At 38.8% G+C, this 26,139-nt stretch overlaps 1 protein-coding gene across 7 annotated transcripts in view; it reads left to right on the top strand.

Moving 5' to 3' along the window:
* Nucleotides 1–26,139, top strand: part of FOXP1 (forkhead box P1) — a 419,751-nt gene that overhangs the window by 301,453 nt on the left and 92,159 nt on the right. For 5 of the 7 annotated variants that reach the window (XM_006900487.1, XM_006900488.1, XM_006900489.1 and 2 more), the window contains 4 exons: nt 4,400–4,537; nt 5,512–5,601; nt 10,794–10,947; nt 17,252–17,456. In XM_006900487.1, the coding sequence (XP_006900549.1) occupies nt 4,400–4,537; nt 5,512–5,601; nt 10,794–10,947; nt 17,252–17,456 (587 nt within the window). The remainder of the gene's footprint in view (nt 1–4,399; nt 4,538–5,511; nt 5,602–10,793; nt 10,948–17,251; nt 17,457–26,139) is intronic. The other 2 variants (XM_006900493.1, XM_006900491.1) reach the window with 1 other exon arrangement.

The raw sequence follows: 26,139 nt of genomic DNA, 5'->3' as shown, positions 1-26,139 counted from the left end.
AAGGGTCATGGGCTTCTTTAGACATAATGTGGTTGATGAGCAGGGATTTAAAACAATTTTTAAATTAGGAATCCAGATTAATAGGGTAGTATTTGACTTTTTTTTTAATCTTATCCTATTACTGGGTGCTCAATTTAGCAATTATGAGAAGATGCTTTTGTTCAGAATTTATATGTATTTATACTGGGCAGTGTTTACTTGTCATTAACTTGAGTGTAAACTAAAGAGAAAAAAAATGATGACATGTTCTTTTCTGTATTTATGTTGTGTCATCTCCCCTCCTACCCAATTCCTTCCATTGTATTCTAGATTAGAACTAAGTATTGTTTTCTCTGGGTGTTTTTCTTTTTTTTTTTTTTTTGCCTTTAGATTTTTTTTTTCCCTCCACCTATCACCTGCTTTTCCCCTTGGATGGAAGAGAAAAAAATAAGGACTATTATTTTGATAATCTTGTAGCATGTAGATGATGAAGTCATTTAGAAGTGAAAGAAAACTGTGAGGCAGAATTCACAGAGCACTGGCAAGCTTTCACTGGCAGTCTCAGTGCTGAGGCCCTCATCCCATTGCTGGGTACTGGGGGGTAGCAGGCTCACCTGCCAGCAGCCCAGTGCCCCAGCTCAGCAGTGTAGCTGCCATTCCTGCTGGTCCCTGTGCACCTGGGACTGACCACACCCAGGTGGTATCAGTCAACAGTGTATCATGCAGTATGTTTTTTAATTCATGATTTCCTCTTGAAACTAAAGCAGAGTGTTAACTATGTGTATATGTTTTTAAATTCAGTTTTGTATGCTAGCATTCTTTAAATGTCTGCCAGAAGTTTAATTTGAATTTCTGATCCCTGAAGGCAGCTAGACAGAATCATTCTGGTTCTTCATAAATTGCCTTCTATGATTCATTGTTAACTCATAAAACATATTCATTTCTATATACTCAGACAGTTCAGGCAGTTACAGTGTTAGGGGATATATATATTAAAAAATTTTGCATTATATTTAAATTACTATTTGAGAAAGAACTCAAGAATTAACTTGAGCCCCCAGTTAAGGCTGAAGCCCTACAACATGGAGAAAGAACATCAGAGATTCATACTTTTATCTTTATGGAGGGACTAGTAGATGGCCTGAAATGGAAAAGAGAAATTTTGGTTTTGACTGAGTACTCTGAAAGCGGAGCCCATAAATATTTTAATTCTGTAGTTAAAAGCTCACATGACTGTTTTAAATACTATTGATTTAAACCAGTGGTTAGATTTTATTAATCAAAGTGTAATTTCTAGGCTTTGACCATATTTCTCAATACTAAAGTACTCTCTCTTGTGTGCCTTTAGCTGCTTTCCACACTTTCTACACAGGATTAAATGATAGTAGTTACAGTGATCAATAGGTTAAGACCAGTACAATCACTCTTGCCGCTAATGACCTCAGTAGTAATGGGCAATAAAGTGTGGGCCATAATAGCCTCTCTCGGGGGCTGCCTACCCTTTGGTTCCTAGTATGAGGAGGAACTCACTACATGAAGTTGGACATTGGGAGTTAAGAGAGGATGTATAGGCTATAATTCTTAACTGTGTAAGACCTTAAAGTAGTGTGTTTAGGCCTTTCCCCTCTTCTTTTCTATCTCTCAATGGTTTTTGGCCCATTTGAATGTTTGTTAAAGCTTTCCACAAGCTATTTTCACGACATGTTGGAACAGAAACTTTGGGGAGATCTTGATTTTATTGCTTTTATAAAGTAAGCCGTGAGCCACTTTGGAGGCCCAGAGCTAATTGGTTTCAGAAAGTAAAAGCAAAGTTAAGGCCATTTGGGTAGTCTTGAGGCTGGTCTCTAGCTTCGAGAATCCTGGAGATTGTCCTTTTCCCCTCATTGTGCTACTTTACCTTATTACTGAAGATCAGCACCGTCATCAGAGTCTCCAAAGAGGGACTTAGGTTCATGATCATATTCTTTAACAAGATTGTAAAAAGTGAATAAATAGCTGTGAAAAAGGAAGATTGAAACTATGTTAGTCATATTCTTGAGTTCTCCCCCCCTTTTTTTTCTCATTAAGGGACTATGTTTACAACTGATGTTGAGATCTAATTTATAGACAGTTTTACTTAATTTTACAATGAGAAGAGTTTTGACAATTGTATGCATCTATGCGACTGCCACCCTTGATAAGAGACATTTCTGCCTCCCACCCCCTAATTTTTGTATGCATGCACTTCTAACATAAGAAGGTTTTTTTCTCTGATGATTTCTATGATGTCTCTGTTAATGTTCATTACCAGCTTAGATTTTACACCGCCCTGTTCCTGTCTGTTTTCCTGTTCATCACCATCAGCAATTTGGCTCAAGACTATTTATATTGTACATAATCCAGGAAACACAGAGTGAGAGGAAAAAAAAAATCCACACTCTTAAACATGGTTCTTTTGTTTGTTTAATCAAACCTTCCATATGCTGATGCAACTCTGAAGGAAAAGTAAACTTCTCTTGTGATATGTTGGCATCAGCAGCTCAAAAGATAGTGATTGGCAAAATAAATTCAAAAAGGTTATTTTATGAGAAGACAGAGTACACTCACTAGTTGGATTTAATCTGGATGTTGGAAATTCTGATAATGTTATTTTGATGTTTGTACTAGACATAGCAAAAGTTCACTTTTCAGTCATTGGTTATATCCATTTATATATATCTGTCCTTATTTGTGTATAAAAATATCCAGACATGCCCATCTGTTTTAAATTACTGTGTTATCTCCATCTACACTGACAAGTCCACTGCAGTGGGAGGAACTTGCTGATGCCCTTCCAGGGTTAGGTTAATGAAAATTTTCAAATATTCTAGCTAATATTTTTTAATGCAAAACTCCTGCCCCTCAACATCCCCACACAAAACATGCTCACAACAACAGAGAAGTATGTTCACTGTACATGAATCTGACCTTCAGAAACCATTTTTAGTTCATCAAAATTAGTGATGCTGAGAAATCGGGACATCAGTGCATAATGACTGTGAAATTAGGAGTGAGAGCTCGCTATGCAAATGACAGGACAAATCCTGTGAAAAAGTCAAGATAAACTGCATATTAAGATACTGTGTTACAAAAAAATTAAAACTGCACTTTCCTCTCTTGTTTACTGCACCCCTGAAAGCTTTTTGGGGTGTTTTGGGGGTTTTTTAAAAATTGTTTTTATCTTCTGATCAGCTTTTGTCTGCTAGGGTTCCCCCCCCCCAGGGGCACACAGGCAAAATGCAAAACATGTTATTACCTTTTATTGTAATACATAAGATGACAGCCGATCCTTTTTAACAAAGTATATCCTTTACTGCCTCTGGCTTCTTGCTGTCACATGTTTGATTAGAAACCAAAGAAAAAAGTAAGATTTCTTAAATACTACTGTTAGAAGACATATATGAGTTTTGTCTTTAGTTTCATTGTTTTCTCATTCCTTACCTTTTTTTTTCCAGGGGTCAGAGGTTCATGAAATAGTCTTCTTGCATTACGGGGACTGACAAAATGGTTCTCATGTAGTCTGCAAATTAAACACAAGTGCAGTGATTATTTTGAATAGCTAAATTATATTCTAGAAAGCTCGCAGAATTCATAGCATTGTCATTAGGTATCCGCTTGAATACAATTTGTGTAACCTTGGCCAAGACAGCCTGTCATTTTAATGTCAGTGTTTTATCTGAACAAGACATCATCCTTTCAGATATAGCGCGCAGGTTCCTTATAGAGATGCCCGTGCAGAACCGTGTTAACAGTTGCAAATATGAAATGCTATCAGGTTCATCACTGTAGCTGTTTGTCACTGAAATGTCAGGGAAAGCAGCTTTTAATGGGGTTGCACATAATCTAAAAGAATTGAGGCATCTGTATGCTGAATGAATAAGGAAAGGTAAAAGGCATCATAGAAAGGTCTGTGTTAGTTTCAGAAGGAGCAACCAAGGTTCAGTTATTCACAATATGGAACATTCATTGATTATTTTAGAAATCATCTTGTGTAGAGAATCATGTCAACTCCAGCCAGTAACTTATGGTAGATGACAACTCTTTTGCCTTAGTCCATAAAACAAAATTTAGATGTGAGTTAACTTCATAACCTATTTGAAGGCGGCCTCATAAGGATTTGAGAACGTTCTATCCTAACTCTGGTAGCATTGACTAAGCTTTTGGTCCTTGTCTGCTTGTAGCACTGCCCAGAATACCTGTTAGTACTGCAAGGTTTCCTTTTCTTATCTAATCTTTCTATTCTTGAAAATAAACTTCATATTAAATAAGGTTTATAGCTGCCTCCTATCTGGATAAGTGCATTGTATGTGAGGAATTGGTATATACTTTAAGCAGGCTGGTGACAGACCTGCAAGACTGTGAGATTTCCTAACTTTCTGTTTTTCCTTCATTAATGTTCTAGGTTCCCGTGTCAGTGGCTATGATGACACCTCAAGTTATCACTCCCCAGCAAATGCAGCAGATCCTCCAGCAACAAGTGCTGAGCCCTCAGCAGCTCCAGGTTCTCCTCCAGCAGCAGCAAGCCCTCATGCTTCAACAGGTAATCGTCCCCTCTCCCCCAATGTCCTGTTGAACCGAGGACCCCTCATGCCATACACAGGGCTGCCCTCACTCCTTCCCGTTGAAGGACAGACAGAGTAACCGATTGCATCCCTGAACTAGAGGATCCCTGCAGAGACGAGGCTCTGGGTCTGGAGAGGACCCAGTGGACTAAGATTAGGGAGTAATTGGACTTGGTAGAAATAAGATCTTTCAGGCTTACGTGGCTTTACGCTCTTTTATTTGGTAAGCCCAGAGGCATCCGAACAGTGTGAATCAAAGCAAAACGAGCGTATTGGGAGCAGGTTTAAATGTGACAGCTCCTGAAGTCCCCATTTCAAATCAGAAGCTTTCAGAGTTTCTGGTTTTTGGATTTTCCTCCCTTTATCTCTTCTCCCTGCCACCCCCTCCCCCAAAACATAAAGAAGCATTTTGGAGTTGGTTCGTTTTAAGGCACCTTCTGTGCAGGCTGATGCTAAAATGACCTCCTGAGTGTCATTGTGCCATGGAGTCCTCTTAGACGGACTTGATGGGCACCCAAGTGATGGCAGTAGCTCCTGAGATGGGGGGAAGCGCCCCTGCTGCCGATGCACACAGGGAACCATACTGCACAATGCCCAGCCCTTTCATTTAGCAAGCCCTCTACTGGCCAGTGCACAGCCCAGATCACTGCGCTTGCAGCCGCGGCTCACTAGGTTTGTTGTTACTATCAAAGGTTATTCTTTGCCTAATTTTAATTAGTGTGTGTAGAAGATGGTATGTTTTTCTTCACTTCATTTTGGAGAGTACTTTTCAAACATTAATGCCAAGAATAGTCAGTTGTGCACAGAATTTATTGTTGAGTTTCTAACTAAAGGTCAGATCATTACAGATAAAAGGATGCTACTTTTCAAATCACAGTTTGCGTACGGCACCAAAAGGGGACAGTGGATTGGCACTATCCTCTGACTTATCATCTGCTCTTTATTTTTGTAGCAGCAGCTTCAAGAGTTTTATAAAAAACAACAAGAACAGTTGCAGCTTCAACTTATACAACAACAACATGCTGGAAAACAGCCGAAAGAGGTACCGACAATACATATTTTACTTTGAAACCATAGATCCCGGGGGACTATCTAGTGTCTATTAAACTGTCATTCATCTTTTAAATGATTGCACAGCTCAGCTGACTCTATCAGTTCTCAGCTTTCAAACTGAGAGTTATTGTCCTGTTTTTTGCTCTGTTTTTTTCTGAGTCCTTTTTGCTTGCTGAACGTCACTGCATATGTACCTGGTGTGAGCCTGGCAAGGGCAGTATTGTGAACAGGACATGGAGAGCTGCTGCACTGACATGGGTGGCCCTCGAGAGGGTGGCAGGCTTTCAGTACAGTCCCACTTGGGCACATACTTAGGTTTTTTGCTCCTGTTCAGAGAATCTGAGTGTGTAATGCTAGCCTTTTTCATCAAAAGAATAATCTCTTACAGAGTTAAACCAGCAAAACCAATAAGTTAAAACAAGATTAAAAGCGTTATCCTTTTGTTGGTTTTGCTGTGTTTTTTAAAAAATATCTTTCTGCAAGTGTGCATATTGAAATGACAGAAAGCATATATCAGATAGAGTAAGTTAAAGTTAGGGAAGAGTCAAGCTTTGATTATTTGTATTTTTCTGAGAGAAAAAAAAATTCTTAGTAGCAGTTGCATAATCCTTCATTGCCTTAAACCACACCACCCCTTAAGCAGGGCTGAGGCTTACCCAGCTATGTTAAGTATCTGCACCATGTATGTATTATTTGACAACTTTGGTCATTCCAGAGTTAACTGGTTTAATTTGCCACCTCCTTGCATTTTTCCAGTGAATTGAATTTCTCTTTACCTGATTGTTGTTCTTGGAATGTCACAATTACTAACTTGATAGAAGATCCATAATTGCTTCTTTGCTGGACCTTTGCAAGTAGCCACTTCTGCTGGTTTTGAGAAAGAGCTGAACCAGACTACCCTTGGCCTCCCTGCCCTTCACATGCATGTCTATTTCAGGCATCAAGGTGTTTGTTAGACACTATGACTGACCATGGCTCTCCCTTGCCAGCTCCTCCCTCTGCACAGATTGAGTCCATCTTCCCAGCCCTGCCAGGTTTCACCAGGAAGAAAGTCTCAGCCTAGAGAGAAACCCCTATAGAGTAGAGACAGTTTTGGGGTGAATAGGGGAGACGTGTTAATGAAAATGCTGACACAACTTAAGTACAGTGGCACGCTCTCGAGTGCTGCTATAATAAAAAAGGGAACAGATTAAAAAGTGTCTAAAATGTAAATCTAAAGGACTAACAGTAATTAAAATGGAAATGGCACAGGGAGGGAAGGCATGTAATTGTGAGATATCACTGTGAGGAAGGCTCTCAGCTTTGTTTTGCTGGCTGTTTTTCTAATTCAGCAGGGCTTACTCATCAGTGGCAGTTCAATGCGCGTTAATGACTCTGGGATTGCAGGCATCACTCTGGACAAAGAAATGATTATTGTGCGGTCAAAAGAAGTTCAAAGACAAGAAGGGAATTTCAGTTTTTTCCTTAGAGATCCACATTCAAGAGCATATAAATTAAGCCAAATGTTAAAAACCACAGTCTGAAAGCTGACTTCAAAGTCACAACTCTCTAATTAATGAACTGCGAGCTTCAGTTTGGACAAGTTGTGGTTTGATGCGCCCATAAATCAACATGACAGGCTTGTTTCACAGTCTCAGACAGTGCTTGTCATTGAGTCACATCAGATGTAAACACAGCAGAAAAAAGAAGGGACATGAAGGAGGTGCAATTGATCAACAGAATTGGTAAAAACCCACTTTTGAAGCACATTATGCATGATCACAGGAAATGGTTACAGCCTCAAGAGGTTTCCCCTTCTGCTGTTGCTTTTTTGAATCAGATTTCTAACAGCCTTCAAAAGGGAGAATAAGAATTATGGAGTTTCTCCCCTGTGGCTCACAGGCAATAACCCCCTGTTGTTATTTTGTGCTTCTTTCTTTTCAAAGGCATAAAAATTTAGTTTTTTAAAGATCTTTAACTCTACATTTGAAGACAAACAAAAAAGGGTTGCCACTGTCATTCTTATCAGTTACCAGGGATTGTGTTTTTCCTTTCTGTTGCCACTTCTTATTAACCTCTTATTTGGTCTAGAAGAAATAGTTCGGAATGCACTTGTGCATGTTGGGAGAACATGAAAGTTCAGATGAGCTCAGAGGGCAGAGAAAGAAGTGGGGAGGGGAAAGTTGCACAGCAGAAGGAAGGATTAAAGTTAATTCACCCAAATCGCAGTTGTCAAGAAAGGGAATCTCAGGATGTTGTCATTTCGGGAACACAAAAAATGTAGAGGTGTTTGAGTTTGGGGAAGGAGCTTTGCATCTGCACCTTGTAGGCACTGCGTGTACCTTGGTCTCCCAGGCACTGGTGACACAGGTGAACATGCTCGCAATAAGGCAGACAGTGGCCGTAACTCCCTGGACTTTCCCAAGTGTGTGTTCTGTGGGCTTACCAGGGACTTGTTTGAAGAGTTGTGAGAAAAATCTTTGTTTTCTTTTAGTTAGGGGGTTAGTTGTCTGAAATTAACATGCAGGTAATGGTCCTTTTGTACTAAAATGAACTAGAGTCACATGGTAGCAATTTTATGGCTTGGACTGGCTATTGTGATTTTAACAGGGTTTAAACTTGGACATTGACAGATGGACAAGGATATTAATTTACTGAATCCCCAAGTCATTCGTTAGTGGCTCATAATTCATGTTTCCAGGTTTTCCCCTCTTTTTTTTTTTTTTTACTTTTTCTTTTTGATTATTTCTACAATAGAATACTTGATTCTTGACCAGAACAATGTACTTTTCACTCTCCCTTTTTTTACTAAAATTGCATAGAGGTGATTTCTTGAGAGAGTTTGACCTCACCTTGGCTTAGAACTGAATCCTACTCAGAGGATAGAGGGTCTTGAACAGGAAGGATCGTGTACCGTATGGTAGTTGTTGAAGCATCAGTATTTGATAGAACTGGTGTGGAAAATAGAGATCAGAATTAATTTAAAATCAGGCACCAGAAAGATCTCATCCTGTGTGGATGAGCCAGACCACGTTGATTGTTTTAAAAGCGCAGTTTGTCCCAAGCAGGCATGACAGTTTATGTTAGACAGTAGGGAGTAGCCTAAGAAAGGAAAATAGACCTTTGACTTCAGCTCCAGGGAGGGGATCAGAAATGCAGGGTTTATCTGGGCAGTTTAGCATTTTAACACTGATGACTGACCTGTCCAGGGGACTGCACGGAGACCTTTTTTGTATGCATACAATTGTGAGAAGTAAACAAACCAACTGGTATCCTGTGTTTGGTAACTGGGTGGGGAACGTACTTTGGCAACCACTGTTGCTTTTAAATTCTTTCTTGGGACAATGGGCCTTGTATACTCTTATATCCTGGCTTTTCAAATGTGGAGAGCCTTCATGAGCTTTTCTAGGGTAGCTGCAGAAACAACAGAAAAGGCATCATTTATTTTCTATAAGTACACGGTTTTTAAACATTGCATTTACAGTACAACGGGAAGCACCCTCCTAATCTCCAGCAGACTCCCTCTCCATTATATTCTACTTCAAGAAGAGCTAATTCCACAGTTGTTTATACTGTTATTGTTTCCACCCCCTTTTCTTTTTTAAAAATATGAATTAATATCTCTTGAAGAAGTGAAAAAATCATTTTGACATGAATATAACTATCATTGGGTTTTTCATTAATGTGATAACTTGGGAAGGGGTGAAAACAATTGGATCATTTTATGCATGCTGTTCTTAAAATGAAAACACTGGCTTTTCATTTAAATTTATTTAAATTTTTGTTGTTAGTATGGAATTTGTTTTTTTAAGTGAAACTCAATTAACTTTCTCAGTGGCATGGTAGAAAGTCTGAAATTGGTTGCTAATATAAGAATAATAGTTTTTATTGTAAAATAAACTCCATGGAGACGAACAGGAAGTGACCGTTTTTCATTGCTTTGAACTAGGCATCAGACGACCTTGATAAACCTGCATTTTATGGATACATCAGATAAAAGTCATTATCTGCATTAGGTCAAGTGACTCGTGTTATTTATAAAGTGTAGTGATTAAACCAGAGTCTAATGCTCTCAAAGAATTTTATTGTCCTCTTAGTTGCTAAAGTCTTTCATGTTTTGAATAATTCTTAAAATTATGAAAGCTGCTCTTGTTTTCTTTGAAGAGCCCTTCCCCTGTGATTTTTTGTTGTTGTTGTTGTTGTTGTTGTTAGGACTTGGGAAGGGTTAATTTCCTTTTGTAATTGTTAACCATTATGTGGCTAAGACCTCCACCTTGATATGATTCCTAGCAGATTAAGGATATTAGATAATTTCCTTCTATTTATTGTACTACTGCACTGTATTATCTTTCTATTACTCAGATAATTACTAAGGAAATCTGCATTAATTTTTTTTGGCTAGAGCCAGGCCTGTTAAACACAGACATGATGTATTGATGTTTTACACAACATAAGTTTTCCCTTGTCATTGTCCAGTCAACAGAAAGATATTTATTATACTGCAAAGCCCTTCTTTTCATGAACAAAGAGATAGGAGTAAAGCAGGACAAGCCACAGAGTTTTCTGAAACCAAAGTCAAGTTAAGGCATCTGAAGCAAGTCACATTCATGTTGCTAACCACTCGCAGTCAAGTACGATGTTGTTTGCTAAATTATTAATGTGTGTAATTAAAATCTAGTGACTGTTTCTATGAAAGATTTACAATGTTATTTCATCATTTGTCATGGCTAATTAACAATATTAGATGAAGTTTTTCTTCTTCAAAGGTCTGATTTTTTTTCTCATTTATTTATGTCAGAAGTGATAAACAGAGTAGTTAAAAGCTTCTGCCGAGGCAGACAGGAGGATGGCAACCACTTCTTTTATACTTCAAAAGTTCAGAGTTCAAATCCCTTCAGACTTAGTGTAATGCCAACTCCTTTATAGCATGAATAATTACAGCTTCCCAAGTCTAGAAGATCATATCTTCACTACTAAACTTGGCGTTTTTATGCTACAGGGACAGCTGTCTGGATTAAAGAACTGTTTTTCAGTAGGAGCAGGAGTCCAATCACCCATCTTAACAGGTGCTTTGAGCCAGTCTGAGCCTTTCACTGAAGTCTAGTGCTCGTTCTTAGCAACAGCAGTGAGTTTGGAAACGTTCATACTGTTAGCATAGCATCTCATTTTTCCCCCTTTCTTTCTCTTCCTGATACCTTCCAGCAGCAGCAGGTGGCTCCCCAGCAGTTGGCTTTTCAGCAGCAGCTTTTACAGATGCAGCAGCTGCAGCAGCAGCACCTCCTGTCTTTGCAGCGCCAAGGCCTTCTAACAATCCAGCCCGGGCAGCCTGCCCTCCCCCTTCAGCCCCTTGCCCAGGGTAAGTGCTCACTCTCCACCAGTCACAGCACTGTTCCAGCTGAGGGTCTTAAGCTCATCAGGAGAGGATCTCAAACGTGCATCTGTAAACGTAAAAAGGAATTGACTGAGGCTATGTTTGGCCCTCAGGAAGTTAAATACTTGTTGCCCAGATGAAGATGATCTAATTAAGTATTATTGGGCATTTTAATTGATCCTTCTGGCATTTTCAATTTGGAGTCACATATAAATTTTTTTAAAGGCCTTTATTTTAAGACACAGTTTTATATCATGTAACTTGTTCTGTTTTAAACTTTAATGTATTTTGTAACATTCAAGTTTAAATTTTAAGTTGTTGAAATTTGATTTTACTTTTCTAGGAACTATTAAAATCAACTTCTCTTGTTGGTGATGTTATAGAACCCAAAGTTGAGCAACTTTTTTTTTTTTTGCTGATTCCCTTTTACTTACCTTTTTTTTTATTTTTTAAAAAGATATTTGAGCAAGTAAATTATACTTGGATGGAGCAGGAACCATTTTTATCTCCAGTTCTTCAAGAACAGAGGTTCATTGCAAAGTAACAAAATCACCTATTAAACTTTTTTTTGTATATAATCTTGTCTGATATCCTCCCCATATTCTGTGAAATATCTTTTTGTAATATAACTTTGTAAGCACACAATTTTGTATGGCCTTTTATTTTTATTGTCCTTGATTTTTTTATTTCCCATTCAGCGATTGGTACAGAGACTGTTTTGTGGCACTGAATACAATCCCTTCACATTTGTCCACACTTTTCACTTCCATCTGAGGCTTCCCATTTGCATTTGACCAACTTTCTTGTCCCTTCCTGCCTTCCGAATTTTGCTTTTGTGTTTGCTTTCTGTTTCTTATAGTTGAGCATTTTGAGTAACACATTCCTCATGGATATTACTGATCACTTTTTAAGCCTATCTTTTAATGTCTTGCTATAAGGGGGGTCTTCAAGAATGAGTGAATTTCTGAGTTTGAAGGGAGTTGAAGGGCCTTTGTCTTAGAAGTTTCACCAATAAGTTTGGTACATTTAATGGATTTAATTTTGTTTTGCTTGTTTTGTTTTGTTTTGTTTTTTCCCCCTTCACTTTATCCAGTACCTTGTATTGTGATTCCAATCAGAGTGGTCTACAGTAGCAGCCAGGAATCATCTAGTTCTTGTTTTCTAGTGGAGGCTGTGGTACACGTGGTCCTTTGGTCCTTTGGACAAATGGTTATGTTTCAGTCTTTGGTTTCCTCCACTTTTTTTTGGCCTGGAAAGGGAGAAACCAGTACTTTTGTCTTTATTGAATACTCAATAGCTTTAAGACTCCATTCATTTAGCTAGTTTTAGGAAATCATCTTAATACAAGAAACTCTAATTTTTAACTATATACTATGAAAGCAAAAAGGTTATTCAGAACTAAAAGGAATAAAGAGAGAAGAAAGAAGCATGTATGCTCAGATGGTAAAATATATTTCCCATTCTCACATAGTACAGCAGTTCCCAGTCAGCACCTCAGTACTCCCATGTCCTTTTAGTTCTGATAAATTTGCATATATTTATGTGCTTTAAAGGCTGCTGATAAAGCCTTTAGCACCTTGAGCTCTGTTTTCTTCTGAAGAGGGTAGAAAAATGTAACATCTCTTCTACCTCCATATTGCTTAAAGTGTGGTTGACCATTTGTCTGGCAGTTTTGGTGTAAAGTACATCCAGTGAGGCATATCTGTGTTTGAATTTTCTGTTGAGCTACCACACCCAGTTTCCGTACATCTGAGTTTTTGCATGTTTGTTTGAGAGAGAGAGAGAGAGTGTGTGTGTGTGTGTGTGTGTGTGTGTGTGTGTGTGTTAATGCCCCTTTAACTTCTCTCTTGTCACGTCTTTCATTTCTGCCATTACTGCCCAAGCACTTGATATATAATCACCATCTCCTCCAGTGCTGTCAAAATAGAAGATTTGGTAACTGAACAGTACTAGGGAAAAAGAAAGGACATACTGGTTAATGCCTTTTTGTGCTTGCAAAATGTTATAACATGCATTAATTACACCTTCAGGTTTATTGTTAGAAGCATTGCAGGCTGTTCTGACACACCCACTGGTCTCAAGCTTCCACCTCACTCATCTTTTCCCACTGCTCCTATACTATTAAGTTTGCTCACTAAGGTTCATTGTTATAGTACATCATTTAAGCTACCCAAAAGAGGGCAATTGGGCAGTGACAAGACAAGCTCATGCGTAATGTGAAAGAAATGAATGTGGTGATGCATGAAGTGTAATCTCTGCAAGAACATATCGGAGACACTGGTAGGTAATTCACTAGTCATGGCATTGATTGATATGCTTAGCAGTCTCCTATATCTATTAGCCTTTCAATCTTAGTAGGAAAAATTATATTAAAAATATAAGAGGCGCCTATATGTGTGACTGCGATAGCATACACATAAATACAAAGCTTTCTGCAGTGAGGGTCTTACAGTGACGGGAGCTGCCTGCGCTGTTGCCATCTGTGGAGTCTGGAGTTGGCTCTTAACCCCCAGCACCATTGTTCCCACTCCACCCACAGCCTGTCCCCAGCGCCCAAAGTGGCCTGAGAAGTCACTCATGTTGCAATACAACACCTTTTTTTTTGTCGGAGAGATGATAGTTTAAAACTGTTATCATTATGAGGTTTAAACCAACTTTTCTGCTTGCTTGAACATGGTCACCTGGGTGTGGATGTGCAAGGACAAAAAAGGTTGATCAACTCTGTTGGTCTCTGAGCTAGTGATTCCTGGGTTGTAAAATTGAGTTCTGCAGGCTGTAATCTGTCAACTGTCCTCACAACATACATTTTTTAAATCTGTGCCTGAATTTTCTTTTGTAATAAAGAGAGTAGTTGTGCTGAAAAAAGAAATGTAGCAAGGCACAGGACATATATACTTAAAGTGCTTGTCATTCCTCCCACAATTATTGAGGTTCTTTTACATACCTGGTTATAGCCTTGGCTGAGTTACTTTTATAGTATGTGAAAACGCTGAAGTATAGAAATAGAGTCCTGTTTTGAATGCTTTTCTTTTTCCTGAAAGTTTTGTGTTAATAGATTTTTTACTTTCGAATTTTTTTTGTTGTTGTTACAAGGGGACCTTCCTTCTACTTTACATAATTTGTGTATCTGTTTTTCACTCTAGTCTCTGTAATCATCTGATCATCTAGTACGTGTTATTTTATATAGAAATGTACTTTGAATATCTTTCTAATATTTTCCATTTTTTTAAACTGTAGACTGTGAGTATATGATCATATACGCACTTATGTTGTTGTTACATGCATTGATTGAGTCGCCTGAGACTCAAAGCAACCCTATGTACAGCAGCTCTGAAGCCCTCCCTGTCCTGATCCAGTGTCACTGACTGGGACACACCTACCTCCATTGCCCCAGTAACTCTTATCAATTCATCTCATCCAGTCCCTCCTGGCTAAATGCCCAATGTATGTTAGAGCTTTAGAATCCTAACCTTCAAGGAGAAACTTGGTTTCAGTCTCTCCAAGAGAGACCTATTTATTCTCTTGGCGGTCCATGGTGTATGTTCAGTACTCTTCTTCTCCAGCATCACAACATGCTGGTGGATTAATTTACTTTAGCTTTATTGCTCGCTTCCCCTATCATTTTAGGAAGAAATGCTTGTTTCCTGGAAAGCTGATAACCGTTATGTGTGTTAATTCTGTAGTGAGTTCTTGGCTGTCAAATTACAGCACACCTTGGTAGATAAACTCATCCAACTAACTAACAGGTTAGCATCACTATTAAGGTGTAGTAGTGATGGAGAGGTCTGTTGGCCTTCGTATATATGGTGTGAGAAGGTTCTTAAAGATAATTACCACATAGAAATTTTGCCAAGAAGTATTTCTGTTGTCACTCAGTGAGTTACTGTTTCATTTACCATCTCTGTCCTTATGTGAGAAAATGAATGGCTAACCCGTTTGTCTAAAAGGAGGCTACGGTCATGTTAATGTTCTCTGGAGCTGTAACAGTGGTAAATAGAGTTTTCTTTGTCTCTGACTGCTGGTTAAACAGCTTTCTTAAAAGAGCTTCAAAGTTTTGACTTTTCAGAGGGAAAGGTGTTAACTCCCAGATCAGAAGTGTGTTTTCCTACCTCCCTGTAAAAAGTCTCTGCCATCAAGTCAGGACTAACCTAATTCAGTGATCTCCCATGCAGCTGACCCAGAAACAATTAGCTTGAGTTGAAAAATAGGCAGCTTGTGTTTGGGTTTTTGGTTTTGTTGTGTTTTTTTTAAATGTATTTACTGCCTAGAAAATAAAAAGTGGTGCTCATTTGTGTGATTTTGATATCAACATTAATAGATGATCAGACTCTTCAGTTGAATAAAGTGTCAGCCATGTTCACAGGCAGTTGTGGGTGTGCAGACAGCGGTGAGCAGCCTGCTCGCTCCAAATGCATACATGTCACTTCATAAGGTATCTGAAAAGAATAGCCCAGATGTAGCAAAAATGGACATGGGCTTGTGTAGTGACCTTTCTCTTTGTTTCATTTGTCTGTAAGGTTTGATTTTAGGTGACTAGTAATAATTGAATATGTCTAAAAACTAAATGCTTATTTAGGACAAAAATCCATCAAAATGTAATTGGCATTTGATTTTTATGAAGGGAGAAGAAGCCCGACTTGGCAATCGAGGATGCGTTCTGAGACTGCCTGACCACTTAACCATACCATCTGAAGCTTCCTTTAAATATATATTAATTGCAAATACTAGAGCATTTGGACATTTCCGGGAGAACCGTTAGGGAGAGACCAACTGTTTTTGTTAACGCTACTCTCAGAAAGGCGGCGAAGGTTATTGGTCTGCTGTGCAATAATTTACTCCTCTTTGATATGCAAACGATCCACAGTGAATATAAAAAAATCCTATCAGACTCATTTCACAGTTCTTAACCACTCGGATTCTCTGGAGCCCATCGGCTCATTAGACCAGTGCTCTCCAATGCTAGCATAATTAAAATCTTTAACAGTTTAGCAAAGTAAAGATGTTTGGCTGATCACATTGAGATGATTATCTATCCATTGTATTCTAAATGACAAAAATAAATTAAATTTAGACCTTGGCATTTTTTATTATATGTTTCAAATGGATATAATGCACACAGTCTTCTTTTTTAATTCAGTACCTGAGGTTTGTTAAGAAACATGCCTGTTTTAGCTCCTGCTATATAGTGAGAAAATGGCAGGCTTCCTAAAATAGCTTTGCACTACAGTTGATTGAAACAATGAATTGCAAAGATGTCCAGTTTTAATGTGAGATTGCATTACTTTACATCAAGTTTGTGATTTTTTTACGGTATGCTTCAAAAGAAGCTGCTGTTGTTTTGTTCTGGCCATTAAGTATCTTTTCCTTTAATTTTCAGTACATGTATACACTAGAGTATGTACTGGATAATATTTTTAAATTCTGAGCCATAGATGCATGCCAGAATAAAGGTTAAGAGGCCCACAGTTGTGGGACTAACATTCTGATTATCTGTCTTCTTGAGGACATCCAAATTTACACTTACTCTTTTAAACCCATGCCCATTTTGACCCCCTTAAAATACAAGAGATTTTATTACTCCAAATTGATTTTACATTTTCGTTTTGTTCTGAAAGGGTTCATTAGCATTTATCTAAGAAATGACAGTAATAATAGTGTTACTTGGATAAAAAGTTATACAGTTTTTTAGTAGACACATCCATCAATTAAGCATGCAGTACTGGAAACCAAAATTAATGAGGAAGATAGGTGTGTTAATGAAATAATCATAGTATAATCAATTTGACTGTTAAAAGTTGAAAAGCATTTCAGGAAGACGATAGCAATTCATAATTTATGTCTAAAAGTGATTAATAAAAACTATATTTAATAACAAAGCTATTTGTCATTACTTAAGACTTAAACACAAAAATAATTCATTTTGTGGCTCATGTTGTCATAATAGTATAGTTGAACAAATTTATTTTGAGCCCTTCTTTGTGTGTAAAAATAAGATAACATCTATCTTCTCTCCCCACCCCAGAAAAAAATTGAGAAACAGTAGTTTGGATGCCAAGGAACAATGTTTGAATCCTTTCCGTGAGTGTATTTTCCATGTGATAAGGGCACTTCAGCTGCCATGCTCAGGAGGGAGACAGTCCTTATTACTGTATTTATCCAGTTCAGGGGAGGAGGTACACAAAAAAAGCCCCTCACACTAGGCTTTGTTTATTGACTCTGATTTAATTACTGTTTGAAGAGGACAGAATTAGCTGTTAATTGATTTAATTATCCAATGTGTGTATTTTAGGCATGATTCCAGCAGAACTGCAGCAGCTTTGGAAAGAAGTGACAAGTGCCCACCCTGCAGAAGAGACCACAGGCAACAGTCACAGCAGTCTGGAACTGACCACGACATGTGGCTCCGCCTCAGTCCCTTCCAAGACCTCCTTAATAATGAACCCGCACGCCTCTACCAATGGACAGCTCTCCGTCCACACTCCCAAAAGGGAAAGGTAGGGACCAGCCACTGAGAGATGACCAAAGCTGTCTTCCCCAGGCAAAGGGTGGGCAACCTTTTGGATCCATGTGACTCGAATATGCATGTGACTACTTAAGAATTTATTCAGTATCATTTAGATGTGGAACATCTAATTCTTTTTGACCTTTCAGCACGGAGTTAGCACTGCTGTTGATCTGCTCTTTGCTTGGGAACTCAGGCAGCAGTCTGTCCTCAGTGCATGGCTTGAGTTTTAAGGCTTTCACTGCTGCTCTTCCTGCCAGGAGCTCCCTCCTTACAAGCAGAATTCTTTCGTTGTAAATGCTTTTGAAGGGAAATAGTGTCTGCTGTGGGCAATTTTGACTCATACTTCAAGAAAAGAAAACACTTGCATTACTCTACAGTGCCCTCCTTGATGACAAGGAGCTCATCTTTCTCAAGGTTGTTTTTCTAAAACGCATGACTTTCTCATACTAGACATTCAGGAAAGGTTTGAAGGGTGGGAGAGAACAGATGAAACACAGCACACTCTCCTCATGAAGGGGATATATTGTAGCATTGTCCTAGCTAATCAGCTGATGGATTCCTATTTGGAAGTTGGACATTTAAAACTTTTATTTTAAATTCTTTGAGATTTCTAGGAATATTAGTTGAAGCTGGGATAGTTTTGAAGTTCTAGAATATGTAATATTATTAGCATGGTGTTCTAAGAAATGAAGTTATGAATGCTCACTGTACCTGAGTACCCAGAAGCATTAATAAGGTCGAGATAAAATGTGCTTTCCAAGTGAAGTACATAATTTTCTAAGTTGGAAATTCATTTTGCTTGTTTAAATTGTAACCTCTATTTTTCATATGCAGACCTCTGCAAACATGGAAAAGCAGACTTTGTAAGTGATGTGTAGTGGTAAATGTGTTTCCTTCAGGGGAAAACCACACAAAATCTGTATTTTGTTTCTTAATGATTCAGAGAAAACTTTTTATTATATTTTCAGAAAAGCAATTACAAAATAATTTGATGTATACCTGTACAATTTCATCTCTAAACAGATTATTAATCATAAAAAATATTATCTGAACAAAAATACATATATACGTATATACACATATATACACTCTACACAGTAAACCTGTAGGCCTGGGAATGGGCTGCATTGCCTTGTTCTCCAGCTCTTACAGGGCTTCTGCATGTGCCAGGGTGAAGTATGAACTGCTTTTCTTTCACTCATTTAGTGGAAAATAATCCCCTCTGGATACACTCCACCCCAAACATTTACGTATACAACCATGAGATACTCTAACAGATAAGGGTATACATGTTTTGACTGACATTTTAAACTATCCTTTTAAAGTAGCTTAGCAAGAAGAACCAAAGATACCTTAAAAATACTGGTTTCATAGAGCTTACGGATGAGAATGGTTTTACATTCCACCTCACTTTGTGGAGCCACTGAGTGAAACGTGTTTTCTATTGTTCTTAATAAGGATAGAGACATATGTCTGGAGATAGATTTTAGCTCTTGCATTCTCTCTTATAATGTCTTTGTCCTTCTTCCCCCTCCCACTGCCCCCAAAATAGAAAACCTTAGATAGCTTTAAAGAAGAGGTTCTGGGCTGTTGTTTGCTGTGCTTAGCATTTGATGTCCTAAGGCTAGTGCCATCCATTTACTATGGAGTGATTGAATTACATCTTATCCATAGGCAGAGCAGGGGCAGAGGATGAAAAATGCCATCTGATGCACTTTAGGTTTTTGTTGCAATCTTGTCCGTCCTTGTGGAGCCTGCACAGATTTCCTGGGATACAGAAAACCCTCCTTGTGCTCAGTTTAATTCTAAAAGGATACATACCTACAGTCAGGTTAGAGATTAGCAATGAAGCAAGTGAGAGAAAAGTCCTTTTCATGTCAGAAGGCAGATTTGAAAGAAAATGAATCTAACAGTTTAAACCCAGGAGACTTGAGTCTGTTTGAATGTTTTTAAATGATCCTTATTTGTTTGTACAAAAGGTTGACTTAATATTCGTTTTATACGCATGAATTAAAATATGAATTGGGAATGAATTCTGTTCACAGTGATCCTTACTCAACCTGGATATGAAAACAGACTGCTTCTCCCTGCTATACAAGGCAAAGAGGAAAGAACTGCAAAACCATTGCTTAAATCTTTTAAATCTCAGTTTGTATTATCTGTTAATTGTATTATCTGTTATGTCCTAGACATGGAGGAATTAAAAAAAAATTGTAATCACATCTTTATTGATGTAGCCACAAATGAACACCGTAAGTTATATATACTTCAGAAGTTCTAAGGTTTAAGTTTTAAGTTCAAGATTTTTACAAATCAAATATCAGCCATCTTTGTTTGTGTATTTCAATGGCCATTGAGTCAAAACTGACTCATAACTGACCCTCCAGTGGGTTTTCAGAGCTGTGAATTGCATGGAAAGAGATTGCTCATCTTTCTTCCAATTGTGTAAGGAGCCCAGTTAAGACAGTGGTTAAGCATTCAGCTATTAAACGAGAAGTTGGTGATTCTAACCCACCTTTCTCACTGCTTGGAAGAAAGTTGAGACAGACGGCATATGTGAAGATTCATAGAACTAACTAGAACTCCCTGGGCAGCTCTTCTCTCCATGGTCACTGTGAGTGAGGTAGAATTAGCTCAGTGACAATGGTTATGATAGGACTTTGAGTTTAGGAAAAATACTGTTTTTCACTAACTTAAAAAACTCAGTCCACTCCCGTCCGTTCGCTTCTGACTCAAAGCAGTCCTTCGTCAGGCTTACAAGACTTCATATTTTTCAAATTATTGTTATTATTATTACTACTATTTTATATTGGTTTGCATACAGAATTCATACACCTTGTGTTTTGTTTATATACATTGTGTTTCACACATTTGATCCAACTCCACCCTGAACTCCCATCTTTCCTCTCCTTCCCCCTTTAAGGAAATTTTCCTTCTTTATTCCACAGAGTTGGCTAATGCATTGGAACAGCTGACCTTTTGGGTAATAGTCTTATACTATTTACTATGCCTCCTTTTCATACTAGCTTACTGTGGTAAATTTTACAAACCTCATGTGAACCCTCTGTAAATTGTGGAAATGGTTTGAAAAAGGGGTAGGAGGGTTTTCATTGCAAGAGTATATTTGGGCTTTCATTTACCCGGAGAAATTTCCTTTCATATCCATCAGTGTATTTGAGAACAGCCACCCATTTGAGAACAGCCACCCGTATCATATTGTGGAGTGTTGTGCACTGTTTCTTTTCTCTGCATTCTCATGGAGTTGAATTCAGACAGGCAGGAGCACCTGCCTTACGGAAGAACATCCAGCCCCACAAGCTGGATCTGAGGCTAGTGCTTTAAGGATGCATCCTGGATGGATTTATGAGCACTCTCCATGAGACTTTATTAGCCAAATGTAATATTTTGAGAGCTGTTTTGTCAGTATTTCTGAAATAGCATGATGTCCAGTGCCTCCCAGGGGACTGCATCATTTGTGCATCTTTGGGACCTCCTCTCCTTCCCATGCGTTTTGCTGGCTCTCATGAACAGCCACTGCAGCAAGCGGCTCTGGGGTTTGGTGAGCTGCAATCTGTTAAGGAGATAAATAATGTGCTTGGCACGACACTCCTACTCTCCCCTTTAATTTGTCTTACACAAGGAAAATGATAATTAAATCATTCAGGGTAAACCCTTGAGTGTAGAGAAGGGGGAAAAACACACTTTGGTAAGGATTGCCAATAAAAAGCCACTTCCCTGTTGCGCAGGCTAGAGACATTTATCAATATTCAGTACTGCTGGGGGAGGAGCGGCCCGTGTGATCTGTGAGGCTGATGCCAGGGCCTCAATTCAGACTTGTGAAGATCTGGTCCCTCTGCAGTCACAGATGCTCAGCATCTTTAGAATTCAGGACTGGCACTGTACTCTGCTTTGATTTTCTTCCAACAGTTTAATAATGTTTATTGTGCTGATTATATATAAATTTTTTGATGCAACAAACATGCGTACATTGTTAAAGATCAAGAGGAGTGTGGTGAGAACTCAGTTCAGAGGGCAGAAGCTAAATGGAGCCACAAAAAAAGGGAAACCCGTCCCTGTCCTTGAGCTCTGTAGGAGCAGAGGGTTTTCACTAGATAAGGAAATAGACAGTACTCAGGCTTGGGGTACCTGTAAACGTGAGATACTAGCTTGTTTCCATAACTTGTTGGACTATCTGAAAATTATTTTAAGAAATTCCAAGTTTTGGTATGGGTAAACAAAATAAGCAGCATGCAAATGAAACATTTATTAAAATGCTGAATTTAGTAAAGCCCTTTGAGCTTCTTGGATCAAAGCAGCTATGTAAATACAAATAGTAATTACTACTTAAGTAATTGCCTGAATTAAAATTCTAAATACTATATTTATGGTGCACTGGGGAAATGAAAGGGGAGGGAACTTTATTTAATCAGTTCCTTCTGTATGCCAACCACTTTACATATGCAATGATGTCTCATTTTAAGCTACCTGATGGCCTGTGAAACAATAGGGAATATTACACCTATTTTACAGATGACAAAAGTTGAGTCACAGAGATTAAATAACTGACCCTAAGTCATACACCTTGTTAAGGGGTTATCCAGAATCCAAATTCAGGTTCTGTTCTTTTAGTTCACTGAGTGTCATATAATGTTTCCATTGAGATACTAGGTGAAACTAAGTTATGATTAAGTTAATCATGTCCCTAAAAGAAATTTTCATTTCAGTCCAATAAAATTTTTTTAAAATTTATTTACTGTGTATGTATAATTGCATTTAAATAAAACTGCAAGTATTTTTAAGGTAGGTAAAGATATTTACTAGGCTTTTAAGAACAGAGGTGGTATTTGAATAATACAAATCATTGACAGTCTTTAAATATCACATCAAGGATAAAAATTAATTCCATACAGTATTTAAAGAAGGCAAATGCAAAACAAGCCTCTTTGTCCTTTAAAAGTTTCCTTTCTTGCCTTCTTGCATTATGAATCTTGACTTTTTTCTTTGAACATGCCGTGCGGTCTGTGGTCCAAGCCTGCATTGCTCCTTCTTATAACTCTTCCTAGTTTTTCTTTTGCTTCAGGTACCACCATTGTTAGTGACTGTCAAGTTGATTCTGACTCATAGTGACTTCTGGTGTGCAGAGTTGGAATCCTCCATCAGGGTTTTAGAACCCTCTTGCATCCCTGGCTGCCAGTGTCCCTCTGGGACAATTTGGACTGCTGATCTTGTACAGCTAGTAAGAGAGGGCTTAACCTTTGTGCCACCAGGGACTGACTCCCAGCTACCATTAGTAGATGTTTTGTTGCTTGACTGTTTATCAGATTAATTGTTCTTCCAGCTCTTTCCTTCAGGGTTTCCTTAAGCATTGAGGATCGAGGTTTCTTTAAATTCTGGAATGATATGGAGTGATCACCTCTAACTCTTCCTTTGAGGCCATCATTTCATTCACAGAGCAGATTCCCAAACCAGTACTTCTAGGAGGGCTACCTCTTCCTTACATTTCTTCCTGCCTTTCTGGTTCCATAAATTGGTGTTGCCTCATGTAGCCCAGTCCCCTGTATTTGCTGTACTCCACAGTTGGCAATTGCTTTCACAGCCTCCCATGCACGCTTGTGATTTGTGGTCTCTTGACATACTGTTATTCATTTGATTATATGAAAACAACATTTGTGTTAACTGGCATACCTATTTTCAAAAGTTAAGGAACCTTGAAATGTAGACATGTCTGATGTTTTTTCATTTAAAAAAAAAGTAAAAGAAATTCTATGTTGATGAATCTATGTTAATACTCTTGGTTTATTTTACTTTGTCGAACTTTAGAAGCTTGATTGAAGAACTGTTCTGGATACACAAGCCTGTAACATTTACATGCTCTCATATCCTGTTTAGAGCTTATTCCCTGTTGAGCTAGAAGCTTAAGCAGTAAACTCTTTGTGCTTAGTTTCTCTGAAGTGTAGACTCTTGATGCGTAACCACCCCACACAGTAGGGTGGGAGGGAAGCAAGACTCTTCCCAGTCCTGTCCTGTCCTCATCACCAGCTGCTGAACAGGCTACCCTCTCCCTTTACGGAATTGCTTCTCCTCATTTCATACTTCTGCTGTATTTTCTGAAGTCAGTAATTATTTTTACAGTTATTCTGAAATGCTTGAACAAACTAGCTACCCAACATGTCTCCCCAGTCAACATATTCTAGAGCCTGAAGTAAATGATCCCCAAACCCTTCAAAATGGTTATTGCTACTTCTTGTCAGCATATGTTGAAACAAATGATTTATAACAGAGTTAACCATTTATGAAACAGGGACCAAATTTAACACCCTATTTATTTTTGTGAATACTTGGATTGAAAACAGTCATACTTTTTTATGGTCTAGCTCAGTTTTCATGTATAATGGTGGACTTAAGAAGTTGTCTGAGAAACCATGTGGCTCACAGGGGCCTAAAACAGTGATTCTGCCTATTTTCAGAAAGGGGAAAAAAAGAATTGCTGACTTGGCCTTCACCATTGTTCATAGTTCACATATTCCTTGATAACACTTTTCCTAGAGCCCTGAGGACATAATGGAGCCCTGACTCTCAAGTTCCTCACCTATTGAAAGTTGGTAATTAAGACTTACCCAGCAACTCCAAGGGCAGAAAGATCTGATGATCTACTTCCATACATATTACAGTCCTGGAAAGCTGTCAAAGTAGATCACTAACTATGAGTAGAATCAACCCAACAGCACACAGAAGCATTCTCCTCTAGCATGTCCTGAGCAGGCTTCTCTGTGGAGACTTGGGTTCCCTGAGTCTGACAGAAAGTGTGAGGTCTGTATTTGTTCTTTGGACCCTGGACTCTTGCTCCTCAAGGTAGACAGAAGATTTTGGCATTATCTGGGAGCTTTTTAGGAAGAGAATCTCTAATCCCATCCCTGATCTACTGAACTGGTATTTTTAACGAGGTCCCTAGGGAATAGGCATGTACTTTGAAGTGCATGTAAGTACCATGCTCAGTTTTCCTGAGTTTATTGTACTGTTAGAAAAGACAAGATTTTTCCTGATAAATATGGTTACCATATAAGACTGTCAATCTTTGGAACTGGTGGTTTGCATTCTCATGCTGACAGCAGAGAGGAGGTGATGCTGGTGGAGCATCAGACCTGTTGCTCCTCTCCTTGGATTATGAGCTAGTGGTTCTGTTTTCTTAGAAAGAGACAGAAGAAAACAGAACCACTTGCTCATAATCGGAGGGGAGGAACAAAAAGGGCCTGACAATATACTCTGGTAGCCTAGTGCTAAGAAGCTACGCTGTAATCCCAAAGATGTGCAATTTGAATCCACCAGTTGCTCTGCAGAAGGATGGGCAGTCTCCTCCTGTATGCTTTGCTGACTCTGAAAACCCACTGGAGGGTCATCTGTGACCTGGTCCTGACTCAGTGGCACACAGCAACAACAAGAAAACAATACTTGTCTCCCAGGTTAGGCACTGGGATGACACACAGTAGTGATGATGCTGATAATGCAACCAGTGGTTATTGAACTATCACTTTGTTGTCAGCACAGAGAAAACTCTGTTTTCTGCTGCTACTGATTTTCCCATGTAATTTTTACAGTCCCCTTGGAGGGCCATGTCTGTGCAGATGATGTAGATCCAGGAAGAGTTCATACCTTGCCGAAGATAAGTAGCTGATTAGGGATCAAGCTGGGACTATGATCCAGTTCTCCCCGACCATCACATCTTATCAGCATTTGCTGTTTGGTGGATAGTTTCCAGCCTGGCTGATTAGGAGGAAGGATAAACTTCAGGATCAGACCCTCACCTACAAGGATTATAGCCTGGAGCCACATTTCTATCTGGTCAGCTTATAGTATAGGAGAAACCTCAAACTGGTGCCTTCTGCTTAGACTCACCTTTTAGTAACTGGGGAAGTCAGGAGGCTTGAAACAAGTGACCTGTGGTGGAAAATGTAAATGACAGGCCTGGCATGGCCTGTGAGGTTCTTTAGATGTCAGGAAAGAGAAGTGGGGGTGACCAGATGCCAAAAATGAAAAGTATAGGTACTTGTTTCGCCAAGAGGTAGACTTCTGGCAGTGTTACCTGTCTCATGTCTGTGGGCACAGGCAGAAAATGACAGTACTTAACAGAAGGCCTCATTATTCTTGCCGCCAAAGATCACTCTGGCTGTACCCTCTCCAAGACTTATCTGTTTGTTCTCATGGCCGTCCATGGGGATGTTCAGTGCTCTTCTCCAACACAATGGCTCAAAGGCATCAATTCTTTTTCTGTCGTCTTTATTCATTGTCCAGCTCTCAGATGCATAGCAAGACCATTTCCTGAATCAGATGCATCTTAGTCCTCAAACTGACATCCCTAACTGCAGATTTTCCCAGTACAGTGCATCTCCTCATTTCCTGACAGCTTGTACCAAGGGTATTAATTGTGGATCCAAGCAAGATGAAGCTGTTGACAGTTTCAATCTCTTCTCCATCCATCATGATACTGCTCATTGGTCCAGTGGTAAGAAACATTGTTTTCTCAATATTAAGACACAATCCATTCCGAAGGCTGCATTCCTTAACTTCTTCAACAAATACTTCAAGTCCTCCTCACTTTAATCATGCAAGGTTGTGTCATCTGCATAATGCAGATTATTGATGAGTCTCCCTCCAAGCCTGATGCCACACTCCTC

Source organism: Elephantulus edwardii, unplaced genomic scaffold (assembly GCF_000299155.1).
Source record: "Elephantulus edwardii isolate Elephantulus edwardi_28Jun2011 unplaced genomic scaffold, EleEdw1.0 scaffold00285, whole genome shotgun sequence".
Classification (NCBI taxonomy): domain Eukaryota; kingdom Metazoa; phylum Chordata; class Mammalia; order Macroscelidea; family Macroscelididae; genus Elephantulus; species Elephantulus edwardii.
The sequence above is the reverse complement of the archived record's forward strand: the minus strand, read 5'-3'. Positions and strand labels throughout refer to the sequence as shown.